Raw genomic sequence first — 20,422 nt, 5'->3', positions numbered from 1 at the left:
CTAGATATCTTTAGCCACAGGCAACAGTTTGACTGCAGCCAAATCAATTATCTTTAATCACTGGAAAGATGGGTACCTGCTTCCAAGACTACATTGCAAAAACCAATAATTAATGATGTCATCTCTGGGAGTAGATGAAAAAGAAATATGGACACTTTCCCTTAAAACCAAAATTTACAAAAACATTTGATTGCATTGTTGTGTGTATTACCCACAGTGTCTGCTGGTCATGGGTTCTAGTTTCGGCTCCACCACTTGTCGGCTGTGTGACTTTGGGCAAGTCACTTAACTTCTCTGTGCCTCAATTACCTCATCTGTAAAATGGGGATTAAGACAACCTGATCACCTTGTAATTCCCCAGCACTTAGAACAGTGCTTAGCACATAGTAAGCGCTTAACAAATACTATTATTACTATTATTATTATTATTATTATTATTATTATTATTATTACTTCGGAGAGACAATTTAACAATATAAAAGACCCACTGCCTGCTCACATTTTTACAGTCCTGAAATAAAATCAGACAGGATCTCAGGTCTAGAGCCATTTTCTGGTGTGCTTGGATATGTAGATAGATGGAAATGATAATATCTAAAATTTGTAAAGGGCTTTTATATTATTCCAATTTGCTTTCAATATGAGTTATTTCATTTTATATTCACAACAACACTGCAGGGAAGGAAGAAGATAGTTGCTCTTAACTGGAAGAGAGAAGGGGTAGATACAAATCAGATTTAGATGCTTTTTATCACTCTTAAAACGTTAGCACCTATGAGCTTCACAGAACTGTGAATCATTTATAGATTTATTCCAACTTGGGTGTCTTTGTGGAATGTTTGTATTTCATGTGTTTTTTAAATGCACATTCCTAAATATTCACATCTTCCTAATAAATCTTTATGGAATTAGTTTGTATTTAATGTATTTTCAAATGCACATTCCTAAATATTCACATCTTCTTAATGAATCATTGTCAAATGCCAGGGGGCAATTATTCTATGGATCAATTTCACCATAACTTTAAAATAATGGAGAAACAAGGCAAGTTTCTCATATGACAAGAATTTAAAGTGAAGTTGAGAAAAAGATACATATCACAGAAGAAAGGAGGAGTATTTTTACTCAAGGATTTCTTTTTAGACAAGGGCATGAAGGAATTTTATTGTAAGCCTCCTCAGAATGGTTAAGTCACATCCTTTTTCCCTAACTGTGGTACTTGTTTAGTTTTCATTTGTGGCACAGATTTGCTTGTGTGACGTCAGTAAGTTACTTAATATAGGCAGAGATACAGTTGAATGAATTTCCCTGCAGAAAAGAAATCAGAATATTTACAACCTTTTTGCTGGATTTGTAACAAAATATAACCAAGTGACCGTTTTAAAAAATGTGTATCTTCTGAAATTTATTAAAAAAAGAATACTTGGCCCTTTGATTCTTAATATTTCATTAAATTTCATACATTTCAGCCCCTGTATTCAGACCAACCCAAAACTCAAAAAGTAAAGCAAATATTTAGGAATTTTCAGGGTGGTAATCTGATTCAAGGTCTTAGACTGATAAATCCACCAAAACTAAACATTTTTTTTGTGAAATTCATTTTGATTTACTACTCAAAATCATTGACACTCATTACTCCACAAAAGCAATGTCTGAACTCTGAGCCTTTAAATGGTCTGAATAGAGGGATTTCATTTTATGTCTACACTACTGCATGCTTATGGTCAGATCATTGTATTGAGCCAACTCTATCAGACATTAGGTCAATTTATAGTGTAAATGAGAAAAATGTGCTTTGCATGAAATAAAGGCTCAGTGCAAATAGTTGAAATTTAGAAAATATGTAGTTCAAATGCAGCTCTGAAACAACTTAGAGCATTCATCCTCAATAAGTATTCTTATTTTTCTGCATGAAATTGTATTTAAAAGCTAACTTGCAGTAGCAACTTTTTTTGGTGAAAATTCAATATTTTGTTCTTTTTGTGGGTGTTCTGTTTGTTTGCAGTCAGATGAGTGAGCCTCATAGCGGTTTGACGCTCAAATGTGCCAAGTGTGGAGTAGTTTCAACAACAGCTTTGTCAGCCACCACCGCCAGTAATGCCATGTTAGTCCTAATCATTTACATCTTCTTGTTACAAATCTTATATAGTGCATGTGAGAAATGCTATGATGAAAATTGTGTTTGCTAATACTTGAACCTTGAACCCACTTAAATATTTATAATTGCCAACTGTCTTTATAATTTACCTTGGTTTAGTTTGTATAGAAAATAAAAATACCCAAGTGCATTGTTATCAAGTTAATGGTTGTCACCACCACTGAGTGGTTTGTTGAACAGTGGGTGTGGTTACTGTTTTGAAAATGACTTCCAGTTCTGTAACATTATTTTTCTCTGTCTCTGAATAGGGCATCTCTTTGGAGTTCCTGTGTCGTCTTACCCCTTTTGGCTCTTACCTGGATGTCTGCTGTCCTGGCCATGACAGACAAAAGATCAATACTATTTCAGATACTTTTTGCAGTATTTGATTCATTACAAGGCTTTGTTATTGTCATGGTCCACTGTGTTCTTCGACGGGAGGTAAGAAATAACCCCAGGACTAGGACGTTTTGGGAGGAAGTTGGGGATTTTTAATAGGATTTTGTCTTTTGAAGTTTGCATATTTTTTTTCCTGCTAAAACACATTACCCGAAGAGCCAGTCTTTCAGAATGTAGATTGTGAAAGGTAGCTGCAAGGAGTGTTTAAAAAAAGAAAGCCAGTGGATCTTGGAAAGAACCTGCATAAGATATATAGGTCTGTGTAATCTAAGAACAACCTCCAGGTCTGAGAATCAGAGATGAGGGAGCAGAAAAATTAAAATTGGAAGAGTTACTATAACTGGGCTGGGGACCAGTGATTGAGATTACAAGGAGATGCAGAAGAGATCTAGATAAGGAAATAAAGGAACGTAACACATTCAGAAAGCACCCACTGATATATGCTACCTTCTAGATGATCCGTTTCTAAAACTCAGCCTATATTTCAACAATTTCATTTTTAATGAATTTATGGCAAGTGTTGCCATAGTTATTAAACTATGGTAAATGTTCAACTGCTACCATGGATATGCATTTGGTGCCCAGCAAAGAATAAAAATATACTCAAGTTGCCAGTGCTTGGAAGTTGTTATCTATGAAAGGCAAAAAAAGTATAATTCCATACCTTCTTCAGGTCATGTTTGAGGTTCATTCATAAAAGCAGATCCAATTAATCAATGTCATTTATTGAGTGTTAACCTTGTGTGCCGAGTACTGCATTAAGTGCTGGGGAATGTACAGTACAGTTCCTACACTCCAGGATCTTACAGTCTAGTAGGGGAGACAGGCATTTAAATAAATTACAGATAGGGGAAGCAGAAGACTATAAGAGTATTTACATAAGTTCTGTGGGGTAATGAGTAGCAAGGTGTTTATGGAGCATAAACCCAAGTATATAGGCAATACAGAAGGGAGGGTGAATAGCGTAGGAAGAGGAGGTGTCAGAGAAGCCCTCTTGGAATATAAATGAAGACTGTAAACTCATTATGAAAAGGGAATGTGTTGGTTATATTGTTGTGTTGTGCTCTCCCAAGTACTAAGTGTACTGTATGCCCTGCACACAGTAAGTGCTTAATAAATACAATTGATTGATTTTTAGTATGGATTTGAAGTTGGGAAGAGTGGTGGTCTGTTGATATGATGTGGGAGGGATTCCAGGCAATAGGATGGATGTGAGCAAGAGGTTGACTGTGACGGAAATTACACAGAGATACAATAATTAGGTTGGTGTTAGAAGAGCTAACTGTGTGGGTCATTGGTTTGTAGCGGTAGAGAAGTGAGGCTAAATAGGAGTCAGGGAGCTGATTAAGTTCCTTAGTGCCAAAGATAAGGGTACTTTTTGATGTACAGGTGCATAGGCAACCACTGGAGGTGTTTGAGGAGTGGGGGAAGATGTGCATAGAATTATATTTTAAAGAAATGATCTGGGCAGCAGAATGAGTTTGGAGAAGAGGCTGAGGGCAGGGAGATCAGTGAAGAGACTGATGCAATAGTTGAGGAGAGATAATGAAAAGTGCAATTAACTATTCTTAACATTCTAAGGCACTAAACTTCACCAAATCTGCCAAGAGAGGTGGTCCATTGCAGAATGTTTAGAGTTGGAGAACTGCTTTTAACCTGTGTGGAAAAGTGTTGATAAGTTGCAAAATGGACAGTTAGATTAAAGAATGACTCTGTGCTGAACTTCAGCATCTATTTGAGAAGCATTGTGATTGATGGCTATTTTCTTAAAATGTATCTTCCTACTTATATTGTTAAACTAAGCTTATGAGTTTAATCATTTCAGAATAGTACACATGGTTACCCACATATATGTAAACACTGTCCAAAGTGCCCCATAACAATTACTCAATGTCTTTACCTGATATCAGGTGGGTTTAGAAGAAAACACTACTGGTTATCACAATAAGATACATGTCAGCTCCTGTTACACTTGTTAGCTCAAGGTCTCTATGTGAACAGTAAATACAGATTAGAAAGTGCATTCATATGGCAAAGAAAGCCATTTCATTATTTTGTAAACCTGATTACATCTCCAGCTTTAAAGCCTGATTAATCTTCCCATCAAAAACAAATTACTACCTAGCATAGCTGCCCCTGGAAATCTACTAGATTCCTTTATTGATAACGGTAAACAAAAATGGAACATTAGTAGGATGATATTAATTAAATCAAGGTGGTTCCACATGAAATCCTACTTCTGTTGATAACCTGTTGATAATGTTCACATTTGTTTAGAAATAATGAAAAATCTTACCATATAGGCAACATATGGTAGAGTGTATTAAAGAGAAAGTGTGAGGAGATCAGGGTTATCACAGATTGTGGACTATCTCTAAGAGAAATTATTTTCTTTGTATATTAATCAAAGGCTGCAGCTGCCACAGGAGAGGAAATAAAACACCCTTCACAAGGCTTCTCCTTCAGTGGTACAGCTGAACTTCAATCATTTTTAATGTTGGATCACTATTGCAAAATTTTAACTTACTAGAGTTTATAGATATGTGAAACTTTCATTCAGGCTGGCCCCTGAGTTTCCCTTATCAGAACAGAAACTCTGCCTAAACCTGATATGTTAGCAACTAACACAAATCATGTGCTGGGAGCCTTTCACTAAAACCAATATCCTGTTTTCTCAGATGAAGATACATTAAACAAGATAACAATAATAATGATTGTCCCACATTGGGCTCACAGTCTTAATCCCCATTTTACAGGTGAGGTAACTGAGGCACAGAGAAGTTAAGTCACTTGCCCAAGATCACACAGAGGACAAGTGGCGCAGTCAGGATTAGATAAAATAAACTGAGAGTTCTGCTTAGGATAGTGAAACCAACTACATTTACTGCACAGGTACCAGCATATATTCCTTTGAATAAATTCATTATTTCCGTACACTTTATGGTCCCAATATTGAATTATATAAGATCTATTTAAATGTTGTGGCATTATAATGATTACAAGCTATTGAGTCCCTAAACATTTCTCATCAGCTATGAGCACTGTTTCTGATGAAAATGAAAAAGGGAATCATGAAGTCTCATGTCTGTCAGATCCTAAAAACATGCTGAGAATTCCCAGGTCACAAACCTTTTACCTGTCCCCCGCTAGCTTGGAACTGCCCCCTGGCCTGGAGCTCCTGGCAACTCCATATATGCCAGGCCACCGCTCAAACCATTATTAAAGTCGCATCTCTTCCAACCCTTCCCAGCCCTCTTTTCCCCAGTTCTCTCTCCCTTCTGCATCAGCTATGTACTTGGATCTGTGATCGTTAGACATTTAATATTTGTACCACTCCCGTACGCCACTTATGTACATATCTTTAAATTATATATTATAAGTTATTTACCTCAATGTGTGTCTCCCTCTCTAGACTGTAAGCTCATTATGACACAGAACTATCCACTAATTCTTCGTATTGTGCTCTCCCAAGCACTTAGTACAATGTTCTGTACATAGTAAGTGCTCAATAATACCATTTATTGATTGACCTATCAAAAGTCCTTCTTCTAACACTTCCTTCTGTAGCTCAAGGAACCTATCATTGTGATCAAAGTGGAGAGAGATCAGTGTATTCTCTGTACGCCTGATTCTTGCTAATAGGATATTTAAAGTGACTTTCCTTAATTGGATGGACTAATTATTTTCATTTTAAAATGTTTTCCCTAAAAACTAAAAAGCATTTTTCAAACATCAAATAGCTATCTTTCAAATGTGTCTGAAAAGAGTGGGTATAAATTTAGAGCTTGAGGATGAAGTCTCCTGTCAGAAAAAACAGCGGAGCCTTGATTCAGGACTGAGACCCCACAAAGAGGAATTGATTTTGAAGCTAGTTGTTTGATCAGAATCTCTTGTACTCTTTCATCCCAGTGAGACATATTATCCTAGGGCACAGAGTGCAAGGACAAAGTGGGCTGGCAATTCAGCACACTGTGAAAAATACACTAAAGCTTTTTTTAAATGATGGACTCACTTCAGGTCAAAATGATTGGAAGTTTGGTGTCAATGCTGAACCATTGCATCTTCCATTCATTCATTCAATCGTGTTTATTGAGCTCTTACTGTGTGCAGAGCACTGTACTATGCGCTTGGAAGAATACAATATAACAGTGAACAGACACACTCCTTACACAATGAGCTTACAGTCTACAGGGGGAGACAGACATTAATATAAATAAATAAATTACAGATATGTACATAAATGCTGTGGGGCTGGGAGGAGGGGGAATAAATAAAGGGAGCAAGCCAGTGCAGCATACAAGGAAGTGGGAGAAGAGGAAAGGGGGTTTATTAGGGAAGGCCTCCTGGAGGAGATGTGCCTTCAAAGGCTTTGAAGGGGGGAGAGTAAATGTTTGTCAGATTTGAGGAGGGATGGCGTTTCAGACTGACGGAGGACATGGGCAAGGGGTCGGTGGAGAGATAGATGAGACTGAGATGCACTGAGAAGGTTAGCATTAGATGATAGAAGTGTGCAGCTAGGTTGTAGTAGGATAGTAGTAAAGTGAGGGAGGGTGCAAGTGCTTTAAAGCCAATGGAGTTTTTGTCTGATACAGAAGTGTATGAGCAAACAACTGGAGCTTCTTGAGGAGTGGGGAAACATGTCCTTACATTTCTGTAGACAAATGATCCAGGCAGCAGTACAGACTGGAGGCTGAGAAGTCATCAAGGAAGCTGATACAGTAAAGGCAGGAGAGGATAAGTGATTATATTAACATGGTAGCAATTTGGATGGAGAGGAAAGAGTGGACTTTAGCGATGTGAAGGTTGAACCAACAGGATTTTGTGAAGGATTGAATATGTGGGTTGAATGAGAGAGAGGAGTCAAGGATGACAAAAAGGCTTGTGAGACAGGAAGGATGGTAGTGCTGTCTATAGTGATGGGAAAGTAATGGGGAGGTTAGGTTTGGGAGGGAAGATGAGGAATGTTTTCTGGTTACGTTAAGCTTGAGGTGACGGGAAGATACCCAAGTAGAGATGTCTTGAACGAAGAAGGAAATGTGAGACTGCAGAGAGGGAGAAATATCAGTTCTGGAGATGTAAATTTTGGTGTCATCTGCCTAGAGGTGGTAGTTGAAGCCATGGGAGTGAATGAGTTCACCCAAGGGAGTGGGTGTAGAGGGAGAATAGAAGGGGGTCCAGAGCTGAACTTTGAGAGGCCCCCACAGTTAGGGGATGGGAGGCAGAGGAGGAGCCCACAAAGGAGACTAAGAATGAGTAGCCAGAGAGATAATAGGAGAACCAGCAGATAGTTGTTTCGACAGCCACTGTGGTTTCTCTCTCATACCCATCAGCCAGCCAATTTTCAGGATTTCTGCTGGGCCTGACCACCTCAAAGAATGCCGAAGTGTGGCCTAGAGACGAGAGCATGGGCCTAAGAGTCAGAAAGACATGGGTTCTAATCTCAGGTCTGCCACTTGTCTGCAGTCACTTAACTTCTCTGGGTCACAGTTACTTCTGTAAAATGGGGTTTGAGACTTTGAACCCTATGAGGGACAGGGATTGTGTTCAACCTGATAATCTTGTACTTACCCCTGAGCTTAGTAAGTGCTTAACAGATATCATTTAAAGAAAGAAAAAAAAAACCTTCTCCACTGACAGCAGAAGCCCAACAGGCATCATCAGAACTAGAATCCAGATTTCCTGATTCCCAGAAGAATGTTCTTTCCATTGGCCCAAAAGCAGGTCCAAATGTGGAAGGAGCAAGGTAGCAGGTAAAGCAAAATAAAGCAGAAACAGCTGTTTTCCTTGCATTTTCCTATCAAATGAAGTGTTAAAGGCACACCTTGTATTTGTCTGTAAAGTTGCCCTGATAATTGGCATTCCCGATTTTAATCCTGCAATTGACTGTAAAAACCAATGAACAAAAACTATAGTTTCTTCACTTCTATTCCAATCCTCTTATTTTTAGTTTTAGGAAAGTGGACAATTGAATCACCCAATCAACGGTATTTATTGAGCACTTACTACATGTAGAACACTGTACTAAGTGCTTAGTTGAATCATTAATCCTTGAAGATTCAACCCAAGTGAAGCATGATATATAGTGCTCCATAAACCAATACCCACAAATTCATTTTTATTTGGGAAAAACTGCATTTTTGTTATTCTCCCTAGAGCTACTCGGTCACTCTTCTGTTGTACTATTTCTCTAACCTTCTTAAAATATCTACAGAGCAAAGGAAACACACATCTGTGTCCAGTGGTTTTAAAAAAGACAGAGGCTAGAACCAGAGGAAAAAAGTAAAGGAATAGCAAAAAGAGGAAGAACTCTATTACAGTACAATTTCCCACCCTGTTTGGAGCAGGTAGATTTTTAACATTTCACAAGAACTCCCTGAAGTTATTTTGAAGACTCTACTAAGCAGGAGGAATAAATGCACATATTTGTTCATTTAATCTACATCTTTCAGTTAGAATCCATTTGCACATGTTATACATATTATTTACAATCTACATTTCAAAATTGCTAGGGAAAAACTAGGCAGGAAAGAGTAGAGTAGGAAAGCACTGAACTGGTTACAGTTGCTAGGGAAACCACTTCCTTGGTACCCACACGTTCATCTCATCTGTCTCTCTCCCTGTGCTTGGTTCCAAGAAAAATCCTGCTTCTTAATGTCAAGAAAGAAAAAAAACGCCAGATTTGGATACTAAAAAAGCTACCTTTAGCCAATCCCTCTCACTAAGTGGGTGCGAGCATAAAGAAAAGCATTTACATGGATAATTTTGCTGCTGCTTTTCTCTGGATGTGATAGCTCTGTAGTGGTAGGGTTATTAGGTTGACAGGCCAGTCACCTGTCTTCTCCATGATCACTGACAAGATTCTGGAATGCAGCAGGATAGGCAGACCTGGAAAAGTGAAATTCAGTGCTGTGCATCCTGTGGGCATTCCATATATACTTGCAGTATACAGCAAGACCTACTGGAAGAAGCAGTATGGCCTAGTGGAAGAAGCACAGGTCTGGGTGTCAGAGGTTCCAATCCTGGCTCTGCCACTTGCCTGATGCATGACCTTGGGCAAGCCATTCAATTTCTCTGTGTTGAGTTTCTTCCTCTTGTAAAATGTGGACCAAAAACTCTGTTCTTCCTTCTACTTAAATTGTGAGCCGCAGGTCTGACCTGATCATCTTGTAACGAGCCCAGTGCTTAGTTTAGTGCTTGGTGCATAGTAAGTGTTTACCAAATACCACAGTTATTACTAGAAGGACAGAATGATTGGAAGCATTCTTATTCATGTTGAATGATCACCAAATTGTGCCGGGGCCACTGCACAGAACAAATAAAAGACAAGGTACAAGTCCTCAAGCAGCTTTATCTGAAACAGATGAGAGCAATCAAAAAGCAATAAGCCAATGAACAGGCAGAGTTTGCAATAGGGACTGAATAATTACAACAAAGAATAAGGTAAAGCTGGGGAGTTAAGTAGGTACAGATTCTGATGATTCCAAAACATTTGGACTGAGGGCCTTTTGGGTAATCAAAAGTTTAGATAAGTAAACCCTATCAATCTTGTAGGTGGCTCAGGAATTACCCCATCCCATCCACTTGGCTGAGTGGGACAAATACAGCTACTTGGTAGCCCAGGACTGATTAACACCACCTCCTATCCTCCCTTTGCTTATTATTTGGCCAGCAAGTTATGCCATCCTACAACCTAGGACACTGGAATGGTAGGGTCTTAGCCATCAACATAGCCTAGTGGAAAGAGCCCAGATGTCAGAGTCAGGGAGCTTGGGTTCTAATTCCAGATCTGCCATTTCCCTGTTGTTTGCCCTTGGACAAAACATTTAAGTTGTCTGGGTTGTATCCACCTCTGTAAAAAGGGGACTAAATATCTGTTTTCTGAGTGTGATAGGAACTGTGTCTAACCTGATTATCTTGTATCAGCCCCAGTGCTTGTACAGTGTTACAGAGCTTCTTGATCATGGGATGCTGCAGGAACAGATCTTATATAACTGAAGTCTGTTTCCTAGCCAGAGAAATCCAGGCCCAAATGGTCTAGGGATCTACAAAATTGCTATTTGCTATCCCTTCCCCTGAGTCTGACTCAGTGAGGGCCTTTTGGGCCTCACTGGTAGGATCCTACTCAGGATCCTCCAAGCAACTGAACTACAGTCTGACCTTTTAACTGAGCAGGGAAGAGAGAAAAAATATGGGGCATGTCCATTCGCTTATTATCCATCCTTCTTCCTGCTCATTTTTTTGCCTATTCTAGTTCAGGTGACAGACCTGAACCTCTGTTTACCAAACCATTGGGAGACAGATGTGTTATTTTTGAATCAAGGAGGAAGAAGAAGGAAAGCAAGCCATATGCTTATTTGCACTCCGTTTTTGGTCAATGAATGACTTTTGGGTTGATGGTGTTCCATGGTTACAATGTGAATGCACTATAGATGTCAGAATCAAGAGCCTTCAACTTCAGCATGTAAGACTTTATGGGGAGCACATTTTCAGACAGATTCTGGAGGAATGAGAGAGCCAGGAGAAGCCTCGATGAGAAATGTTTTAGAAATAAGAAGGCCTGGTAGATGACATGGAATTATTAAAAAGAGGTGATCTTGTATTTACCCCAGCACTTAGTACAGTTCTTGGCACTGATTAACAAGTATCATAATCACTTGTTAACCAAGTGATTAACAAGTACCATAAAAACAAAAAAGCTAGCATGGGTGCCAGAAAAATTGATACAGAAAGGTCTGGAGATGAGACCTCTGATAGTTGATTCAGTCAATCATATTTTTTGAGCATTTACTGTGCAGAGCACTGTGCTATCAGTTGGAGGGCCTTAGGCAGAAAAGTTAGACACTTGATTTTCATGGAAGGAGTGAGTGGAAGACACTGAAGGAATGGGGTGATCTGATTAGTGTGCTAGTTGGTGGCCTTCAAATGCTTACTAGGTGTCAAACATTGTACTAAGTGCTAGAGTAGATGCAGGATAATCATATAGGACTCAGTCCCACACAGAGCTCACAGTCTAGGGTGTTATAAAAATAATCTTAGCCTCAAAATGAAGGATCAAATGAAAAGGAGTAATTAAAAATGCAAGTAGTATAGGAAAGGAAAAACCTCCCAAGTGTAGCTTCAGTGTAACCTAGGTAAAGTGAGGAAAGGGGGAGATTGGGGCTGAAAAATCAGCAGGTTTTTGGCAAGACTACATTGCACGGACAATGAAAAGATCTCTAAGATTTCTACACTATTGTGCATGAAAGATAGAAGCATTAATCAAGGTAATCAGGAAAATTGGCTAATTAGGTAAGATGACAAGGAGTTCTGACTGTCATGTTGAGTTTGAGGCAACAGCAAGACCTCTGGATCTGTTTATCTCCATGGCATAATGAAAGCAGTCAGAGTGTCATCTAGAAATAGGCATTAAATCAACTATGAGAAACACCTCTCTTAGCAGACACAAAAAGGGAAATAGAGTGAAATATAGATTCCCATATGAGTAATCACTAAGTAGCACAGTGTGATATATAGCTATTCCAAAATTTTGTTTGTGACATAAAACACATAGGCTATCCTTCCGAATCTATACAATAGGAATTTTCATCTGCATTATCATCAATATGCACTTTGCATTTACATGTGATTTAGACTAGAACTGCAAAAGCTGCAAGGATGCTCATGAAATCTGCAGGAGCCCAAAATAGGCTGACTAGAATAAATCTTCTTGGATAAAGCTCTAGCAAATAAAGTTAGAATTGAAATGCCTTTCTGGGTCAACTGGCCATTGAATCTCAGTTCCTTCTTAAATGAAAATACAGATCCCAAAATGCACTGGTTGCTATGCAGTTTGAAAAGCATTGGAATAAGTTTAAATTGTTTTTATTACTGCTTGGCAACATTAACCAGAGACATTAAAATACTGTTTTGTTACTCTTGTTGAACATATTTATGGAGAATTATATGCTAGGCATGATACATATACTATCTGCCTTCTAAGAATTTACCATCTAATGCGTTTATATACAGTTTTTTTCTCTCTACATATATACACACACACAGACACACACACTCCCCTTTTACCAAACTTGATTGCATTTGCTTTCAAATTCTTTCTCCAATAATTCATTCATTCAGTTGTATTTATTAAGTGCATACTATGTGCAGAGCACTCTACTAAGTGCTTGGGAAAGCACAATGCAGTAATAAAGAGTGACAATGCCTGCCCACAGTAAGCTCACAATCTAGAGGGATGTGTCCTTCTTCCTGCCCTGCTTGCTTGGGTCGAACTGGGAGAGATGAGAGGGCAAGGAGAATGGTGAGTACATTGGGGAAGGGAAAGAATGGGGGCTTCTTTGACATCAAAAGCATCCCACAAGCCTCTTGCGGTACACAGGTCAATGACTGGGCTAAATGGCCCTCAGTAATTTTTCTCCCAGGCCAGATTAATTTCTTCTCTGGCCTTGTAGAAATCTACATTTGCCTAGACATGATTTTAAGATATATATATCTACATATATATCTACATATATATACATACATATATATCTGCATATATATATACACATAAGTGATTAGTAAACTGCTCTGCACACAGTAAGCGCTCAATAAATACAATTGAATGAATGAATATGCTATACTATCATGCTAGCTAATCACATAGGCATATATCTATGAAATCATCTTGACTCACATCAGTAGGATGGAGCAGAAAAAAAATACTGAGTCATCATGTCATTGCTTAGGTACGGTGGTGTGGCTCCAGACAGATAAGACCAAACAAAAATGTATTAAAAGGATGATAAGGGGACTTGGATAGTTAGATGCTGCCAGTTGGAAAGACTTAGGCAGAAAAGTTAGAAGGTTGATTTTCATGTAAGGAGTGAGGGAAAGCTTCTGAAGGAATGGGCTGATGTGATTAGCATGATGGTGGTATTTGAGAAGCACTCACTATTGTGCCAAGCATCGTACTAAGCTGCTAAAGCCACAGATAATGGTAGTGACCCTCTCCAGTGAAATGTTTGAAAAATGTAAAGTACAGGGAACATTAGAAGGCTAAGGGAGCTGGGTTGTCTAGTAAAGCTAAAAGCTAGAATCTCTTCAGATCTATAGCTTTATCAAACATCTTTTCAAATCCACCCAATTCCAACTATCATGGCCTCACTCTCTGAGGTTTATTAAGCTGAATTCCTGCCAAACGTTGCTATTTGCTAACTCCATTCCATCTCTAAATCTGGCAACCACTTACTATTTCACTCTGCCAGCTTACTTTGAAAGAGTACTAACGGAGTACTTGTGCTCTAGCTTCTGTCCCTATATCATACCCTCCTCAGAGAGACGTAGACTACCACTTTGAACTCCTTTTTCATATAAAATATCTTGCCAAAAACGAAGAGTTACATCCACCTACAAACACACTAAGAATAGTACATAGCAAGAACAGTGAGGCCACCTTGCCTCTTTGAAAGTGCTTCTGCTTTGGATAAAAATACCTCACTTGTCTTTGTCTCCTCTCTCCCTCTGTTGAAATCTATCCTTCACTATTCTAACTTTCTTGGACCCCAACCACTATTATTTCTCCTCTAAACTCTAAATATGCCCCAGCTCCTGAATTTCCAGCTCCAATTTTCAGTTTATTTGCTGCTTTAAGAGACACAAAGTTACCAGAAGCTTTTTCACTACAGTTGTTTTAGTTTCTTTTATGGATAGTTCTGGAAGAAATGGAGTCTAAATTACATTTGATCTGCTATTTACACTCAAGACCCCATTTTCTTTGGATTGCAGTGCTTTAATTGAAAGATTTCTTCAGCACTTACTATTTGCCAATCACTGTACTAAGTCCTGAAACAGATACAAGATAATCAGGTCCTAAAGGGGGCTCAAAGTTTAACTAAAAGGGAGAACAGGTATTGAATCCCATCTTGCGAATGAGGAAACAGAGGTACTGAGAAGTTAAGTGACTTAACCAAGGTCACACAAAAGACAAGTGGTGGAGCTGGAATTAAAACCTAGGTCTTCTGACTCCAAGGCCTGTGCTCTTTCCATTAGACCATGTTGCTTCCCTCTGGTTTCATTCACTTATGTTTCCACGGGAAAATAAATAAAATGTTGTTACTAAGGCCTTAAATAGGGATAGCAATGAAATGGATGATGCTTAATTTTGTATCAACTGAGGGATAAAGAATTGGACTATCTGGAACTTCTAGAATCCTAATGAAAACTACCCCAATCAATCAATCAATCAATCATTGGTACTTATCAAACATTTACTGTGTTGTACTAGACGCTTGGGAGAATACAATATAACAGACTTGGTAACCACGTTCCCTGCCTGGAGTTGGTGAACATGTTCCCTGTCCACAGAGAGGTTTCAGTCTAGAGGGAAAGACAGACATTAATATAAATAATTTATGGATATATACATAAGTGCTGTGGGGCCAGGGATGTGATGAATAACAAATGCCCAAAGACTGAGAGCCAGGTAATAGATGATGCAGAAGGCAGAGAGTGTTGGGGAAATGAGGGCATAGTCTGAGAAAGCCTCTTGGAGGAGATATGATCTAATAAGGCTTTGGAGGTGGGGAGAGTGGTGATCTGAAGTATATGGAAGGGGAGGGAGTTCCAGGCCAGAGGGAAGAAGTGGGAAGGGAATAGTTGGCAAGATAGACAAGACTGGACCACAGTGAGCAAGCTGTCATTAGTAGAGCAAAGTGTTTGGACTGGACTGTAGTAGATCTGCGAGGTAAGGTAGTAGGGGACAAGCTGATTGAGTGCTTCACAGCCATTGGTACAGAGTTTCTGTTTGATGCAGAGGTGGATGGGCAACAACTGGAGGTTCTTTAGGAGTGGGATAATTTGGACTGAACTGTTTTTAGAAAAGTGATCTGGGTAGCTCAGTGAACTATAGACTGGGGTGGGAAGAGACAGAGGCAGGGAGGTCAGTGAGGAAGAAGATGCAGTTGTCAAAGCAGGATAGGATAAGTGCTTGGATCAGTGTGGTAGTAGTTGGGATCACTCTTGCCTCAAGTCAAGCATATGTGTCATCATTTAAGTGCTATAATTAGGCTTCCACCTGTACTGGCCCACTCTGTAATCTCCCATAATTCCAGGAAAGTTGAAAACTGCACCAGGCTGGGTGCATAATAACCGTAATAATACGTGTGGTGCTTGTTAAATGCTTACAATGTGCCAAGCACTGTACTAAGTGCTGGAATAGATAGCAGATAATTAAGTCAGACACAGTCTCTGTCCAACACAGGGCTTGGAGTCTAAGGAGGAAGGAGAACAGGTATTGAATCTCATTTTATAGATGAGGAAACTGTGGCACTAAGAAGTTGTGAGTTGCCTAAAATCACACAGCAGGCAAGTAGTAGACGTGGGATTAGAAGCCTGAATCTGCCTAAATTTCTCTCTATACCATAAGAAAGTTTCAAAGTCATAGCTTTTAATCCTTTGTAAGAAGCATAGCCCGATGGAAAGAGTACGGTCCCAGTTGGTTCTAATTCCAACTCTTTCACTTGCCTCCTCTGTGATCTTGGGCAAGTAACAACTTCTCTATGTCTCTGTTTCCTCACCTAAAAATGGAGTTTATCTGTTCTCTCTCCCTTTAGACTGTGAGTCCTGTGTAATTTATCTTGTATCTACCCCAGTGCTTAATACAGTGCTTGGCATGCAGTTAGCGCCTAACAAATACCACAATTATTATTACTAGACTTGCTTCATTTCCTGTCATATTTCTCCTCTCTGTACCTAATAATCTGTAAAATTTCCAATCACTTTGCATTTTTATTTACAGACAAAAATAATAATAATAATAACGGCATTTGTTAAGCGCTTACTATGTGCAAGGCACTGTTCAGAGAAGTGGCCATGTTTTAGGTTTCTATGCCAGGATAGTCATTTCCTCCTTGACACTGACATAATAATTCTACGTTTAAACAGCCCTTTCTGTTAGTTTGGAATGAGAAAGTATTCCCAGAAACTCCACCATAGGGTATTATAAAGAACCCATTTCATCTGAGAGAAATTACTCACTATAGGCGGGGGTATAACATGAACTAGAGCTATTACTAAGTTAAAGATGAGCTTCTTTGTGTTTGCCTATCAGGTTTTGAATGCTTGTTGACTTTCTTTAACCACTCTCTGATAGCTACCTTTCCTATGCCTTCCACCATGCTCATATCCCCTATAGAGTGGATCCCATAGTTTCCATAGTTACCAGACCATTCCTCGGTCCCCACACTGGGCTACCCATCAATGAGAGCAGAGAGGATCCCCAGTTCTTCCTGGGAAAGGTTGATGTTTCCCAGTCTGGGGGTGACAGTGGAGGGTGGCACCAGCAGGAGGACTGTTGACTGGGAATAAGGAGACCAGCAGGATTACACTCCCTCCTGGGCTTTTCTCCTATATCTCATTCCATTCTCGAGCCTACTTCTGGTAGCATTTCATAAGTCATCCTGTCCTCCCTTCCTACTTATCCCCTTTCTTCCTTGATACCCCCTGCCTTCAGCCAGGCTGAAGTACAAACATCCTTCTAGTCTGTAAACTCCTTGGGGGAAGGGATCTTGTTTATCAACTCTATGACAAGCAGTATGGCCTAAGTGGAAAGAGCAGGGGCATGTGAGTCAGAGGGCCTGTTTTCTAATCCTGTCTCTGCCGCTTGTCTGCTCTGTGACCTTGGTTAAGTCACAACTTCTCTAGGCCTCAGTTATCTAATTTCAAGAATCATCATTAAAACTGTGAACTCTACATGGGATATGGACTGTGTCCAACCTGATTAACTTGTATCTACCCCAGAGCTTAATACAGTGCCTGGCATATAGTAAGTGCTTAACAAATACAATTAAAACAAAAAAAATTTAAAAACTTCTATTGTTTTGAACTTTCTCAAGCATGAGCCTGCTGTTGGGTAGGGACTGGCTCTATATAATAATGATGGCATTTATTATATGCTTATTATGTGCAAAGCACTGTTCTAAGCACTGGGGAGGTTACAAGGTGATCAGGTTGTCCCACAGGGAGCTCACATTCTTCATCCCCATTTTACAGATAACTGAGGCACAGAGAAGTTAAGTGACTTGCCCAAAGTCACACAGCTGACAATTGGCGGAGCCGGGATTTGAACCCATGACCTCTGACTCCAAAGCCCATGCTCTTTCCACTGAGCCATGCTGCTTCTCTAAATATTGCCAACTTGTACTTCCCAAGCACTTAGTACAGTGCTCTGCACACAGTAAGTGCTCAATAAATATGATTGAATGAATGTAGTACAGAGCTCTGCACACAGTAAGTGCTCAATAAATACCACTGATTGTTTCCTCCTTATAATAACAGTAAAAATAATGGTGGTATTTGTTAAGCACATAGTATGTGCAAAGCACTGTTCTAAGCGCTGTGGTGGATACAAGGTGATCAGGTTGTCCTACTTGGGGCTCACAGCCTTAATCCCCATTTTACAGATGAGGTAACTGAGGCACAGAGAAGTTAAGTGGCTTGCCCAAGGTCACACGGCTGACAAGTGGAGGAGCTGGGACTCGAACCCATGATCTCTGACTCCCAAGCCCGCGTTCTTTCCACTGAGCCATGCTGCTTCCCCATCTGTGTTCTATCTTATCTATCTATCTTATCCTATCTGTGTTCAAACTCCCAGAATGGGTTGCATTCACTTGCTATCCCAAACCTCCTGTCCTCCAACTCCTTTATTGACCTTTTACAATCTGTTTTTTTGTTATTCATTCATTCATTCAATCATATTTATTGAGCGCTTACTGTGTGCAGAGCACTGTACTAAGTGCTTGGGAAGTACAAGTTGGCAACATATAGAGGCAGTCCCTACCCAACAATGGGCTCACAGTCTAGAAGGGGGAGACAGACAACAAAACAAGTAGACAGGTGTCAAGTCATCAGAATAAATAGAAGTAAAGATAGATGCACATCATTGACAAAATAAATAGAATAGTAAATATGTACAAGTTAGAGTAAAACATCTCTTCAAACATATATACAGGTGCTGTGGGGAGGGGAAGGAGGTAGGGCAGGGTGGGGGAGAGGAAAAAGGGGGCTCAGTCTGGGAAGGCCTCCTGGAGGAGGTGAGCTCTCAGTAGGACTTTGAATGGAGGAAGAGAGCTAGCTTGGCGGATGTGTGGAGGGGGGGCATTCCAGGCCGGGGGAGGACATGGGCCGGGGGTCGACGGCGGGACAGGCGAGAACGAGGCACAGTTAGGAGGTTAGTGGTAGAGGAGCAGAGGGTGCGGGTTGGGCTGTAGAAGGAGAGAAGGGAGGTGAGGTAAGAGGGGGCGATGTGATGGACAGCCTTGAAGCCGAAAGTGAGGAGTTTTTGCTTGATGCATAGGTTGACTGGTAGCCACTGGAGATTTTTAAGGAGGGGAGTAACACGCCCAGAGCATTTCTGCACAAAGATGATCCAGGCAGCAGCGTGAAGTATAGATTGAAGTGGGGCAAGACAGGAGGATGGGAGATCAGAGAGGAGGCTGATGCAGTAATCCAGTCGGGATAGGATGAGAGATTGAACCAGCAAGGTAGTTGTTTGGACGGAGAGGAAAGGGCACATCTTGGCGCTGTTGTGGAGGTGAGACCGGCAGGTTTTGGTGACGGATTGGATGTGAGGGGTTTTTCATCCTATTGGTTAAGCACTTACTAGGTGTCAGTCACCATGCTAAACGCTAGGGTAGATATAAGGTTGTCAGGTTGGACACAGTCTCTGTCCCTCATGAGGTTACAGAGTTAATCACCATTTTACAGATGAGGTAACAGGCACAGAGAAGGGAAGTGATTTGCCCAAGGTCACACAGCAGACAAGTGGTGGAGCCAGGGCAAGAAACCAGATCCTTCTGACTCCCAGGCCTGTGCTCTATCTAGTAGGCCATGATGGAGACGGCATTCTCCAGGACTGCTGATGACTCCTTCTTGCCAAATCTAATGGACTCTACTCTCCAAAGACCACAACTTTGTATTATCATCGACTCCTCCCTTCCCTTTAATCCTTATATTCAGCCTGTCACTCTATCTTGCCGGTCTTTTTTTTCCACAACATTTCCAAGATATGTCACTTCCTTGCCACCCAAGAGGCCACCACTGGTCTGGGCCCTTGTCACATCCCCGTTTGACTTCCGCAACAATGGGCCTCCAATCTCTTTGCTGCCCAGATCATTTTTTATAAAATGTTGTTTTCTCAATTGTAAGCTCGCTGTGGGCACGGAACATGTCTTCCAACTCTCTTGTATTTTCCCAAGCTTAGGACAGTGTCCTGCACACAGTAAGTGCTCAATAAATACCACTGATTGATTCTTTTCCCGTCTTTACTTCTAAAACCTTTTGTGTTTAAGCATTTCTCTATGCATCCTGCAGAAATTCCAGTATTTAAGGCATTACTTCAGCTCTCTCCTTCCCACATCCGCACTCTCTTCTCCCATTATGCCAATAGTAATAATAATGGTATTTGTTAAGCAATTCCTATGTGGCAGACACTGTACTAAGTGCTGGGGTGGATACAAGCAAATCAAGTTGGGCAAAGTCCCAGTCCCATGTGGGGCTCACAGTCTCAGTCCCCATTTTAAAGAGCTCCTTATCTTCCCTCCCAAACCCTATCCTCTCCTGAACTTTCCTGTCACTGTAGATGGCACAACCATCCTTCCTGTCTCACAACCCTGTAACCTTGGTGTAATCCTTGACTCTGCTCTCTCATTCGCCCCACATATCCAATCTGTCACCAAATCCTGTTGGTCTCACCTTCACAGAATCACCAAGATCCACCTTTCCTCTCCATCCAAACCACTACCAAGTTAGTATAATCATTCATCCTATTGCACCTAGATTACTGCATCAGCCTTCTTTCTGACCTCTCAACCTCCTGCCTCTCCCCAGTTTGGTCCATTCCTCACTTCTCTG

General features: G+C 40.4%; 1 protein-coding gene across 3 annotated transcripts in view; it reads left to right on the top strand.

Annotated features, from left to right (window-relative positions):
- The window catches only part of ADGRB3 (adhesion G protein-coupled receptor B3), a 705,027-nt gene that overhangs the window by 642,462 nt on the left and 42,143 nt on the right, over positions 1-20,422 (top strand). For 2 of the 3 annotated variants that reach the window (XM_038748662.1, XM_038748664.1), the window contains exons 25-26: positions 2,006-2,104; positions 2,407-2,578. In XM_038748662.1, coding sequence (XP_038604590.1) covers positions 2,006-2,104; positions 2,407-2,578 — 271 coding nt within the window. The remainder of the gene's footprint in view (positions 1-2,005; positions 2,105-2,406; positions 2,579-20,422) is intronic. The other variant, XM_038748665.1, reaches the window with a different exon arrangement.

The sequence above is a fragment of the Tachyglossus aculeatus genome, chromosome 1, assembly GCF_015852505.1.
Source record: "Tachyglossus aculeatus isolate mTacAcu1 chromosome 1, mTacAcu1.pri, whole genome shotgun sequence".
NCBI classification, from domain to species: Eukaryota; Metazoa; Chordata; class Mammalia; order Monotremata; family Tachyglossidae; genus Tachyglossus; species Tachyglossus aculeatus.
This window is presented reverse-complemented; position numbering and strand designations above follow the sequence as displayed.